Raw genomic sequence first — 13888 nt, 5'->3', positions numbered from 1 at the left:
TGATAATATGGGCCATGTATGTAAACACTGACCTCGGCTGCACATGGCTAATACACTCTCACCTCAGATAACTCTGAATTAATACTTACTAAATCTGTATTTTATCTTTGCTGCCCTAGACTCTGCTGGGTCCCACCCCTTCAGGCCCTCAGGGCCACTTTCCCCTTGCACCTACATTTCAGCATCTCACTGTCCTGCATTTTCCTGGCTGGTCTGTCTTCTATCCCCTTGGTGAGGTCTGTCTCCTAGCCCCTTGTCATGACTCTCCTGTGTTTCTTGCCTGGGAATCCTAAATGTCCTTGGTCTCCCTGCCCAGCCATTGGCCACTGGCAACTTTATTTCCCTGTCAGAACCAACTGGGAATAGGCTTCCTTTACCCTACATGCAGGACACTCCAAGCAGGTTTGGGGGCAACATAATTAGCATGAGAACTCGAGCCACTACAGATAACATGTACAATAACCTCTTTGCTTAAAAAAAAAGTATTACTTTTTGGTGCTTATGTATGTATGTATGTATTTAGTACAGGTGTATTGATGGTTTATGGATGGACATCGATACATAAAGTACATAGAATCCTAGAAGACAGCCTTTGAGAATTTCACCATGGGTTCTGATAATTAAACTCAGGTCATCAGGCTTGTGTGACACTCTAAGCACTCCAGCATCTTGCCAACCCACTAACCTAGTCATCAGTGTGGTCTTGAACTTGTACTAGCACACTTGCCACACTAGCAGCTGATAGCTGTTGCAGTATGGATTGTGACCTCAGTTCTGTGACACAGTGTTGTCATAGTTATGTGAGTACATGTCCTCATGTCTCAGGTCTGAGTCTCAGTCTAGTAGAGACTGCTGAACAAGCAACGTCCATACTAGAACGTGCTCTTTTATTTGTGGTAAAGTTTAAAATGGGAAGTTTTTGCTCCCGTCAAGGTAAGATATTCACCATTGAATGTTGTCCTTCAACTGGACTGGTTAATATTTTACTTTCTGTAAAATATATTTATTTGATTGTCCTGTAAAGCAATTTGACTTTACCTTTCAATATATGTTTTATTCGTGGTCTCTAAGGAAACAGAATTGATAGAATGAACACACGCGCACGCGCGGGGACACACACATAGACACACAGACACACACACACATTTTAAACAGGGATTCATAAGATTGGCTTTTGGAATACTACTGTCTAATTAGTTCAGAAAAGGCTGTCTCATGCTTGAGAGACTGAAAACCTAGTAGTGGTTTGATCTAAAGGCTAGTTGTCTCAGCAGCTTCAGTCTACACTGGAGTCCTGGAGGTTTCCTAATCTTCAGTCTACACTGAAGTCCCAAAGAAGTTGGTTCTAACCCCAGTGAAGGAGCACTGCAGCAACAGGGCTGATGGTCTTGCCAGGGAGAGTGAGGGCAAAGAAGCACAAAGCAAACTTTCATAATGCCATGTCCTTTTACCTGGGCTGCATCAGAAGGTACAGCCCAGACATAGGGCGGAGCTTTCTGATTCAAACAATCGAATCAAGAAAATCCCTCACAGGAATGAATGCCCAGCAGCTTGGGGTATAGTCAAGTTGACGACCAATATGAAGCAGTGTCTGTGTATACATATGTGTGCATAAATTCCTATTGTAGTGTATGTTGCTAGTCTTTTCTTACTAGGTGATCCACAGTATAAATAACTCTTGATTATTTTGATAAGATTTAGGCTACATATATTTAAATTAGTAATCTCAGGAAATTGGAATGAGTAAAAAATGTTGGAGTTGTTTTAAGGCATTTTATATAATAAGTGTGTGTGTGTGTATGTTTAAACACACATTCTCTTCTTTTTCCTGAAAGGTGTATTTTATTCAGAAAATTACGGGCATGTGTTTTCTATTTATGTGACAGTTCATAGGAATGTGCACTTCCCATATTTTGATCTGTATCTGTGCAGCCATACCACACCATGAAGACAAATGGAAGGAAGATCAATAGAACTACATGTGTGTGTTTCACTTCTTAGACAGTGTACCACCATCAGCATCTTCTTCTGTTCAGCATCTTATTGGTTTTGAAAGGATGAGTGGGTGAATATAATTACATTGTGTACCTGCTATCAAACCTAGTTCCCTAGTATACTGTGTAGACTACTGAGTTTAAATTTCAATTTGCTTAATGACAAATGAAAATTCTGCATATTTGAGGTTGTGGGCATTGACATAGGTTCGAGAGATTCCTTAGAAAGTGTCAATCTTCCTGGGCTTCACAATGGCCTGAAGACATGTTATAGGTCCTATGTTACCTTAAGATTCATTTTAGTTCTCAGCCCGTCCAACATGGGTTGGCGCACATTTCCTTAGACATTACTCTCATTCCTGAGAGAGGCCAAAACTCTTGTCTCTCCTCCATTCTCCAACTTTCCCATCAGAAGGGATGGTCTAGCAGTAGTTAGATCATGCTTTTTAATACACTACATCCATTCAGTTCAGCCATGTAGACTAAATCCATAGATCTTTGTCCATATGAAGGAAAGATCTCTGGGAAATTACAAATTGTTCCTTGAGATGTTCTTTTGTGTTCTATTTTTTCCCCAGATGACATACAGGTAGTACCTGTAAGACAGGAGATACCTCCCCAGGAAGAAACTGTTAAAAGAGAAGATTTGGCAGAGCCAGTTAAGGTAAGTTGGCCTGCACATTCTCCAAGGAATTTCCAAGCGATTTCACAGTCCTTCTGTTTTTAGGAGATACCATATTGGAATAATAAAAATAATCATACACACACATGCATCACAGTGTTTACTTAGGAAGTGAATGAAAAGAAATCACACCAAGTTATCCCCTGACTTGATCCCTGTGGGTATGTTTTAAGAGGCCTTTTCTTCTGAAGGTATTCTTCTTTATAGTTAAAGTTGTCTAACTTTTACTCACAAGATAATAGGTGAAGCTGGAGCAATGATTCAGCACTTTTGAGCACTTGCTGCTCTTCCAAAGGACTCAGGTTTGATCCCTTTGGTGGTCTCACATTTTCCCTGACTCAGCTCAAATCAGCTCATCCTATCACTCTGTCACGGGTTCCAGATGCTACACTGTCTGATGGCATAAAGCCTTTATAACCATCTGTTCACAACCATCTATACCTCCAGTACTAGAGGACTTGACATCCTTCTCTGGCCTCTGTGGACTCCTGCACACATGTGGTGCTGTGGTGGTTTGAATCTGCTTAGCCCAAAGGAAGTGGCACTCTTAGGAGGTGTGGCCTTGTTGAAATGGGTGTGGTCTTGTTGGAGGAAGTGTGTCTCTGTGTAGGCAGGCTTTGAGGTCTCCTACTTCTCAAGTTCTGCCCAGTGTGGAAGAGAGCCTCCTCTTGGCCGCCTGTGGAAGACACACTTTTTTGGCTGTCTTCAGATCGAGATGTAGAACTCTGGGTTTGTACAGCACCACGTCTGCCTGGATGCTGCCATGCTTCCAACCCCGATGATAATAGATGGAACCTCTGAAAGTGTAAGCCAGCCCCTGTTAAATGTTGTCATTATAAGAGTTACCTTGGTTGCTCTTTCTGCCATCTTGGAGCCTGTGGAGGCCTGCTGGGAACAGGACTTCTAAAACACAGCAAGTGTGTCTGAAGGTTGTGGTGCAAGGCCATTTTTGCTGGCCACAATTGAGGTCTCCAGAACCAAAAGAACACACAGCTCTTCTTAAGATGGAAGGTGTTTATGCCCAAGATGAAACTGAGTTCTACTGAGGCAAGAGATGTGCTTATGTGTACAAAGCAAAAACCAATACAGTAACACCTGAAAGCAAACCAAACAAAACCAGGGTGATCTGGGGAAAAGTAACTCAGGCCCACAGAAACAGTGGTATGGCTCGTGCCAAATTCTGAAGCAACATTCGTGCAAAGGCCATTGGACTCAGAATGTGTGTGATGCTGTACCCATCTGAGATTTAAACTAATGGAGAGTAAATAAATAAAGTAGACTTGTGCTCTTGTAACAAAAAAAGAGTTGCCTTGTTCATGGTGTCTCTTCACTGCAAGAAAACCCTAACTAAGGCAAGTGCACACTTAAGCACACATACACAGCAAATAAGTATTTTCAAAGGTAGCTGACTCATCATTTATGAAAAGTTTGTATTTTCTGTAAGTGTTGTCTCTGCTCTCTCTTGCAAGGTTCTGTGATTTAGATGATATGAGCAGGTTTCTGAAGAATTGCTGTTCCAGAAGTTTCCTATGTCAATTATAGGAACATTGAGGTCACCAGACCTTTTAAAACATGAAATTTAGTGTGATTAATTGGGACATGAATGCAACCCCACCCTTTTTAATGTAACAGAGTTTTTTGATTCTCTTAGACTTTCACATCATGCACCCTGATCACACTCACTTCCCAGTCCTTCCATGCCACCCCCTAAAGAAAACCAGTAGAAAAAAAAAAAAAAGCAAGTCCAGTTTGTGTTATTTATATACTCAGTGGAGCCTGGCCAAACTCTCCTGGAGTGCCCCTTAAGTAGTACTGAGTCCTCCCCTACTCCATAGGAAACCATCCAGTGTGAACAGCTCTGCTTCAGCATCCCAGCACACTTTTAAAAAGAGATCTTTGGTCACTTCCTGTCTTGGCTGTTAGGTTTTGGCAGAGGGTGGAGGTAGGGGTGAGAGCAGGGGTTGTCAGAGAAGCTCCCAGGTCCCTTCCTCTCAACTGTGCCTCTGCAGTCATCCAACTCACAGCAGAGTAGCCTCTTTCTTCACAGCCAGGGGGTGCACAGATCATCGGCCCTGGGGGAACTTCTTAAAGGGGACTCCTAAGAGCAGGTTGTTATACAGTTTCTTTGCCATGTGTCAGTGTAGCATCCGGACTTCTTACAGGATAACAGTGAGTTCTTATTTGGGCTGAATTAGCAAACATGGGAAAAATAGTTCTTTCACAAAGTATCCAGGATCAGGTGTTTTCACAACAAAATTGTATGAATAATACAGAGGCTTTGATTTGACCATTCTTTTCCATTCTACTTACCATGACCTAAGTATGAAGAGAGAAAAAAACCTGTACAAGTAGAACTCACCATGTTCTGGACTAAGAGTGTTTGTTTCTTCTTAATTGTAGGTGGAGCCAAAGAAAAAACACTATGGTATGTATTGAGGAGGCACTTTCTTAAGACCTATCTTAGATAAGAGTGGTAGAAGTACTGCCCATCCTTTGTAAGGTGTACAGTTTCTACCACCTGCTGGCAATGAGTATTGAGACTTTTATTTAAAGAAAAAAACGACACCAACTTCCCCCAACTAACCTACAAACTGATATCTGTATTTCTACCAGATAGGAAACCCAATTATTTAAACTCAATTTCTTTTCATTTTTTAAAGGCTTATTTATTCATTTCATGTTAACGAGTAAATTGTAGCTGTCTTCAGACACACCAGAGGAGGGCATCAGATCCCATTACAGATGGTTTTGAACCACCATGTGGTTGCTGGGAATTGAACTCTGTACCTCTGAAAAAGCAGTCAGTGCTCTTAGCCCCCCGAGCCATCTCTCCAGCCCCTAAGCCCAATTTCTAACATCAGTTTTCTCAATGAAAATAAAGTGCACACTTTGCCTACATTTAGTTTAGCCCTCATCACAGCCTCGCAGGCTGGCTCTATTTCTTTGCGTAGTGCTCCAGAGAAGAATCGACCAAGATACAGAGGTAAGTGACTGAGTTGTCACTTACAGAGGTGAAGATCACCATTGTGTACACAAACATGGGTCCAGTATCAGTGTATGAGATCAAGCTTCCACTTACTACCTTATCAGGACACCAGTAGTCACTGTGGATGAGTTCCAGCCCCTAGATGGACCTGGTACAAGTCACATCTGCAGAGATACAAAGGAACAACATAAACCCACTTTAGCATCCATGTGCTTGGGTGCAGACTTGCACAAGTGTGAGAGACAGAGAGAGCCCACAGATGCTGGAAAATAGCTCACATAGTTAAGTGCCTACCTGTGATGCAGGAGGCCCTCAATTGGATCTTCAGTGTCACACCAACCTGAGTGGTAACATTCAAGCCTGTGATCTCAGCACCCTAGAGGTAGAAGCAGGGGATTGGGAGTCCACAGTCATTTCCAGTCTGACACTTTCTGCTCATCCTGGGCTATACAATGAGCCCATGCCTAACAACAATAACAAAACAGGAAACAAAAGTGACAAACAGGGAAAGAATGAGCTGCCCTGCCTAGTGAGAGCATTGATTGTAACTATGGAAGATCCAGCAAAGAAAGACAAACTGCATGTGTGTCCCAACTGAATTTCATCTAGACATAACAGATCACAGTAAGAACTGGCGACTAGCTTTAGCTTGTCATCATGAGCTCAAAGCAACACACAGTTTAGGGCCCAATTCCAGTCAATACTGTTATAAATCTAGTCGCAAACATTCTTTCAACAGGCCACATTTGAAGATGAGCTAGACTCTGCTTCAAAGTATTTCCTCACTGAAAGTCAGTCTCTGTGTTGAGTAGTAAATAAGACCTCAGGGAACCCATCCATTGGGTGTGTGTACAGAGCATTGAAGATGTGGCTGCTTGTCAGACCAAGGTGTGTCTGCATGTCCAGGCATGTGCTAAGGAGGGTTTGCAATCAGGGGAAACAGGACCCTGTATTCTGCCCCTGGGTAGCCAGTGAATGTAAAGACAGCTTGCATAGTAGAGACTGGATTTCACTGAGGAAGGAGTGACCAGGGCAGGTGCTCTCTCAGGGCTAGTGCAGCCACCATCCTTGCTAGAGGCAGGCCTGGCCTGGATATAGAGATTGTTGCTGAGGGTAATGGTCATTGAAAAGTGGGATGCACATACTCAGGTGTGTTGAGCCACAGTGATCGAGGCATCTTGTCCTGTCAGTTTATGTTGAGGGTTGATTTACTTTCAATAAACTGAGTTGATCAGTTGAAAGATAGTGTCACTTCCCTGCCAACACCAAGTGACAACTGGGTTAGCATGACTTGTCATACGAGTTATTGTGGTAGACATGGAGAAGTGGTCCCATGTCCATGGACTTGGCAATTGCAAACCACTGAAAGGAAGCATGAGGGTGGTGGAGGAGGGAGGCTCACACACCCACAAGGTCTCTAGATTGCTTCTGTTGCAAACTTATATTTTGTGTTAGGGATTCAAAAATAGACCATCCCTCCCTATCTTAAGTTTACTTCTGTCAGGCAGTTTGGTTACAATGACACCAATAGCTTCTGGTGAAATGTAAGTAATGTAATATAACGTTGTACACGTAATATATAGCCCACTGGAGGTGATGCTATATGTTCTCCATGATCTGCAAACCATCAGGCTGAGTTAATAAGAAAGAAGAGCAAGCAACCAGTGTCCACTGGCCTGAGGCCATGCAAACACCCTCTCTGTATGCAGCCCGTCTAATCGAGGTGCTGGGATTTGTTTGTTTTTTTTGTATTTAACAAATGTCATGACATTTTTGCGATGCCAGTGCCAAGTGACACTGAAGGAGGCATAAAAGTCCCATTATTCTACTGATGGTATTATGGTAACCCATTGTTTACATTTTGTGTTAATAAAACTTGTATATTTTATGGTATCTTCTCTGTGAATAAGATGAAGATATCTTCAAAGTTCTTTTGATATGGGAAGTGTTAATTTCCATAACTTATAAGGATGAGTATAAACATGGGACTTAAAAACACATTTAAACTTCTATTGTGGTCCTCACTGAATGATGAGACCAAAAGGAAAGTTGAGATTGTTCTTTTTCAATGCATGTTTAATCCACTACAGGTACCAATATGTGAGTCACTCTCTCCACTTACTTTCTTCTAGATACTGATGCTTCGGGTGGCAGACATTATCTCACCAGCATCACTGGTATATCACCTAGTGCCAACAGGGAATTGAAGGAATGTTCTAGTGGTAGGTAATGACATTCTGGGTCATATGAGATGGTCTAGGAACAGTCATGTTATTCTTTCTCCATGGTTGATAGTCAATTTAAGGGTCTTTCAAATAGGCAGAAGGACCGATGAGGTTGTGTGAGTAAATCATTATGCTCTTCTCAATGTTATGAACAGATATTTTATTATTCTTTCTTATTCTTTCACTATTTGTGAGAAGATAATGTACTCCTTAGACAAAAAAATGGCCATGTCATCTGGTCTGGTGGTTAATGTAGTTTGTTACTGTCATCTAATGGTCAAACCAAAGTGGTTTCCTTCTCATGTTGCCATCTTGCTGGTGCTTTCATGAATTATTTTCGTTATTTTCTGTGTTGTACATCTTGTCAAAGGCACATGTTATAATTTGCTTTCTGCTAGTATGATAAGTGTATTGTGCAAAAAGTAACTTTGGGAGGAAAAGGCTCATTTCATCTCTGAGTTACAGTCCACCATCAAGGAAAGTGAAGGCAGGGACTCAAGACAGCAAGCGGGAGGCAGCAACATAAGCAGAGATGATGAAGGAATGCTGCTTACTGATTTGCTCTCTCTGGTTTGATCAGTCACTGTTCTTACACAAGACAACCCCATCGGCTTAAGGGATAACACCACCCATAGTGGTCTGTGTCCTCCTGTGTCAATTAGCAGACAGGTGCATACCCACAGTTATTTTCACAGGCCAATCTGATGGAACAACTGCCCAGTTTTGATTGTCTTCCTAGGTGTAGAAGTAGCTGATGGTTAAATAGCACTATTCAGTCTTGTCAACTTGACATGTAATTGTGCACACAAGCATGCCAGTGTTAAATCATAGCCTTGCCTGGCTTTCTTCAAGATCTCATGTTGATATAAAATAGTGTACAATGTTCAAAGTCTTCAAATAATGACAAGCATTAGAAGTTTAAGTTCAAGTCCAATCTCTTAACTGTAGTTTCCTGTCAAAAAACAAGTTTAAACAAGTTACTTTTTGTTCAAAGAAGCAATAAGAAGGCTGTAGTGAAAAGAAAACAAAACAACAACAAAATCATCCAAGAAGCTCCCTGTCTAACATCTAGGAGGTTCTCATCATCTGCATTTAAAGACTTGCAGAGCTGCGCTTCCCAGACAACCACCCACAGCACACACGCCTCCTGCTGGAGGGTCACGCCAGCTCCACTCCCAGTTCACTGCTCTCTGTATCCTGTCATCTCCAACATGCAGAGGTCTTCCTGCAACTGAGCTTGAATTTTCACCAATGGCCTTGCTTAGACTCTCTAGGGACTCTGACCCATTCACATGGTGCCACACCTCAGCTTCTTTCCATGTCCCCTCCAGTCCTCTAGCTTTTATGCCACCACACCAAAAAGCACACAGAAAACTGACACATCACCAAGTCTGAGTGTCAACTTGAGATTCATCCTTGCCCTCTGTGAGACATAGCCTCTGTGTGCTGACTTCCAAGGACATCCTTCTTGGAAGATTTCCCCTTAGGGACCATGCTGGTTCCCAAGTCATCTGAATTCCCAGCCCTGGCTACCCATGAGCCATTATTATCCCAGTAGAGCACAGGGTTCTCTTCACAGATTCCTAACCCAAACTTCACTCAAGTAGCTCCAAGGAGACTTTGCTGCTCTCTGAAACCCCACAAACCAAGCTTTCCTTGCTTGTCTGTCTTGTAGCATTATTTTCCAACATCCTGCTCATAAGCTTATTACATTTTGAACACTCAGTGGATCTTCTGTGTCAAAGTTCTACATTTCCATAATCCTCCATCCAGGAATGTGGTCAGGTCTGTAACAGCAATGCCCAACTTTCTGGCGCCAATTTCTGCATTGGTTCTTTGTTGTTACTATAATAAAATACCAGAATCAAAATGGAAGAAAAAAAAACCTTTTTTTTGGGCTTATGTTCCAATGATGCAGTCTATTTTGGGAGAGGCTTGGAATAGGTGGGACAGAGAAAGAAGCCAAGAGATCCCAGTTTCAACTACATCCAGCAAGTAGAACACATCAGGTGGAAGTGGGATGAGGCTACAAACTTGCACAGCCCACGTGTAAGGATGTACGTCTCCAAGTAAGGCTTCAAGTCTTACAAGTTCTACAACCTCCCCCACACATGATCACCACCTATGGAATCAACACATTCATGAGCTTTGAGGGACATTTGTGATCCAAAGCACCCTATTCTCCCCTTGGCCCATAAGCATGCACATCAGCCTTGGCACAAAAGCCTGCCACCGTTGAATCATAGTCTTGCCTGTTTTTCTCCAAGATCTTATGTTGATATGATATAAAATAGTGGTGACAGTGTTAAAAGTTCCTCAGTCTTCAAATAATGCCAGCCATATAAAAGTTCAACTTCTCTTTAAAAGTGCAGAGAAGCAGTAAGAGGCTTCAGTAGAAGGACATGACTGTTGACATGTGATAGAGAATAAAGCAGAAAAGTCAGGCAGCACTACTGATTCTATGGGAATTCTGTAGTCTGTTTCTTATGAATAGCACTTGTGAGTATTCTACATCTCTGTGAAAAGAATGGAGGTGTCTTGCAGTATTTTTCTGGCTACTGTGTACAAGTTCAGCCACACAATGTAAAAACATTTAAACGTTTAGTTTGGTTCTGATTGCATGGCATGAACCAAAGGAAAGCTGAGCTGCTTCTTGTGGAGGCAATGTGGCTTCACCTACTGTAGGCACCTACTATAGACTCACACAATGTGTGAGTCACTCTCTCCACTGACTGTCTTCCAGATTCAATATGGAAGAGGCTGAAAATTACTTAGGTTACAGAGAACAGCCTTCAAAGTGATGATCATGGTGTAGGGGTGGATATTGGCATTCCTAGTCAGAGCCAGTGAGAAGGTCTGGGAGTGGTTGGGTTGTTTCTTTCTTGGGTGGTGGAGAAAGAGAGAACAGCAATTTAAAGGTCTTCCAAATGGGCAGAGGCGATGACTGGACCGTTCTGTATTAGCTGCTTTCCTGTTGCTGCCAACATACCTGACTGAAAGCTTGGTAAGATCCTGGCTTATAGTTCAAGGGGATCATTCCACCACAGTGGAAAAGGCACACAGAAATTGTAGCAGCTGTAGTGGCTACTTTTAAAATTAACACTATCAGTTTCTTTAACTTTTTAAATAAGTCATCATTGTATATAAAAAGGAATACTTTGGTGGGGGGGGCTGGAGAGCTTGGACATAGTCAGAAATGTTTGCTACTCTTCCAGAAGACCCAGGTTCAGTTTATAGAGCCTAGATCAGATAGTCACAGCCATTTGTTACTTCAGTTTCAGGACATCAAATGCTCTCTGCTAACTGCTGATGTCCTCAGGCATGGAAGTGGTGCACATATATACAGGCACATAGATAGACATTACAGCAAAAGAAAATATAATTAACCAAAGCAAAAAAGAAAGAAACCAAAAATTTACCCAACATGACCTGTTTTTGATTTCCAGATTTCATATAAATGATGAAGGAGAAAAGAAATTCCACAAAGTTGTCTTCTGGACCCACATAATACATAGCATTCCCAAACACACACTTCATTTACACTCATACGCTCACACTCACAATACTAAGATGATATATAATTAAAACCCTATCTGGTTAATACATGCAGAATCTAGATGCTGGCCACTGGAGAGAAAAGAGGTCTGACAGACACCCAACAGAAGTACCAACTGTCCTGATTTCAAAGTAGTTGGGAGAAGTAGTAGAAAGCTATCATTAACAGTTATTTCATTGTCTCCTCGATGTAACATTTTCAGATATTTTTAGATTTGCATTCTATAAAAGAACAAAACTTTCCTTTCTATTTCTCGAGGTCTCCTCTTAAATTTTCCCCAGCCAAGAGGGTGTTCTCACATCAGCACCAGTATATTTATTAATGAACTAGGTGCAGTAAGCCTACATGTTTAGACTAAATCCATAGAATTCTGTCCACATCAAGCCAAGAGCCCCTGTTAACCCAATAAGTCGTACCATGAGCTCAGAGCTGATTTTTGCTCTTCTAGGTTTGTCTGACAACCGCCAGATGAAGAACACACAAGGAACGGAGACAAACCCACCAGAAATGGAGGTAAAATATCCTTTTCCTTTTTCTAAAACACTGAAAGGTAAGTTTTAGAATTCCTTTATATTCTATTTTATCACACTGAGGAATAAACTGATAGCCTACACTATAGGTATTCAAGGATTTTCTTAGTAAAAGGAAGAACTAGAACTGGATCCTTGATGGAGGGCTCTATACAAACAGACCAGTGCCAGCCTCTACAGATGGTGTTTAAGGGAGCCTTTCTTTTTAAAGGTTTAGTTATTTATTTAATTATTTATTTAAAACTAATAAAATTTATTTTAAAATATACAACTCAGTATTGACATGTTTAAGTCATCAAAGTAATTTATAATAGTTAAATACCTCTTAAATATACATGATATCTTCTGAAGCTAAAAGTAATGTGCACTCAACCAGCTTTTAAAATCTGTTTGGAACATTAAACATGATAGAAGTAGAAAAAAATCTCTTATGAAGTCCTCTAGGAAAGGAAATTATGACAAGTTCCTGCTTAGACAGAAACTGTTACACCTTCCCAGGAGAACATGCAGTGAAACGGTGGCTTCATAGAATGAAATGGGTGGTGCTCCTTCTGTTTTGAGGAATCTTTCTTTGAAGAGTTATTGGCATTAGGTCTTCTCTGGAGGTCTGATAAGATTCTGCACTAAAGCCGTCTGGTCCTGGGCTTATTTTGGTTGGGAGACTTTTAATAACTGCTTCTATTTCTTTAGGGGTTACAGGACTGTTAAATGATTGATCTGATCCTGATTTAACTTTGGTATTTAGTATCTGTCTAGGAAATTGTCCATTTCATCCAGATTTCCCATATGTTGAGTATAGTCTTTTGTAGTAGGATCTGACGATTTTAAAAAATTTCCTCAGTTTTTGTTGTTATACCTCCCTTTTCATATCTGATTTTGTCAGTTTGGATACTATATCTGTGCCCCCTGGTTAGTCTGGCTAAGGGTTTGCCTATCCTGCTGATTTTGTCAAAAAAAAAAAAAAAAAAAAAAAAAAAAAAAAAAAAAAAAAAGCTCCTGGTTTACAGTTCTTTTTGTTTGTACTTGATTTCAGCCCTGAGTTTGATTATTTCCTGCCTCTACTCCTCTTAGGTGTCTTTTCTTCTTTTTGTCCTAGAGGTTTTTTTTTTTTTTTTTTTTTTTTTTTTTTTTTTTTGGGATTTTCTTTTCTGGTTCAATCTATTTGGAGTTCTGTAGGCCTCTTAAAAGATTATGGGCATCTCTTTCTTTAGGTTAGAGAAGTTTTCTTCTATAATTTGTTGAAGATATTTCCTGATGGCCCTTTAAGTTGGGAATCTTCACTCTCTTCTTTACCTATTATCCTTAGATTTGGTCTCCTCATTGTGTCCTGGATTTCATGGATGTTTTGGGGTAGGAGCTTTTTGCAGTTTTCATTTTCTTTGACTGTTGTGCTAATGTTTTCTATGGTATCTTCTACACCTGAGATTCTTCTCTCTCTTGTATTCTGCTTGTAACTATGACTCCTGATGTCATTCCTCGGTTTTCTATATCCAGGGTTATCTCCCTTGGTGTTCCTTTGTTGTTTCTATTTCCATTTTTTAGATCCTGGATGGTTTTGTTCAATTCCTTCACCTGTTTGGTTGTATTTTCCTGTAATTCTTGAAGGGATTTTTGTGTTTCCTCTTTAAGGGCTTCTACCTGTTTATCTGTGTTCTCCTGTATTTTTTTAAAAAAGAGAGTTATTTATGTCCTTCTTAAAGCCTTCTATCATCATCATGAGATGTGATTTTAAATCAGAGTCTTGCTTTTCTGGTGTGTTGGGGCATCCAGGGCTTGCTGTGGTGGCAGAACTGAGTTCTGATGCTGCCAAGTAGTCTTGGTTTCTGTTGCTTATGTCCTTGCCCTTGTCTCTCACCATCTGGATAACTCTGGTGTTAGCTGGTCTTGCTGTCGATGACTGTGGCTTGTCCCTCCT

The 13888-nt window shown here is 41.0% G+C and overlaps 1 protein-coding gene across 1 annotated transcript in view; it reads left to right on the top strand.

Annotated features, from left to right (window-relative positions):
* The first annotated feature begins 842 nt into the window (after positions 1 to 842).
* The window catches only part of LOC143439249 (uncharacterized), a 32386-nt gene continuing 19340 nt past the window's right edge, over positions 843 to 13888 (top strand). Inside the window, exons 1-5 of the mRNA XM_076925328.1 lie at positions 843 to 933; positions 2573 to 2658; positions 5077 to 5101; positions 7795 to 7884; positions 11892 to 11956. Coding sequence (XP_076781443.1) covers positions 909 to 933; positions 2573 to 2658; positions 5077 to 5101; positions 7795 to 7884; positions 11892 to 11956 — 291 coding nt within the window. The 5' untranslated portion in view covers positions 843 to 908. The remainder of the gene's footprint in view (positions 934 to 2572; positions 2659 to 5076; positions 5102 to 7794; positions 7885 to 11891; positions 11957 to 13888) is intronic.

This window comes from Arvicanthis niloticus, chromosome 26 (genome assembly GCF_011762505.2).
Source record: "Arvicanthis niloticus isolate mArvNil1 chromosome 26, mArvNil1.pat.X, whole genome shotgun sequence".
In the NCBI taxonomy this organism is placed as follows: Eukaryota; Metazoa; Chordata; class Mammalia; order Rodentia; family Muridae; genus Arvicanthis; species Arvicanthis niloticus.
Note: the sequence above shows the minus strand (reverse complement) of the source record. Positions and strands in the feature narration are given on the sequence as shown.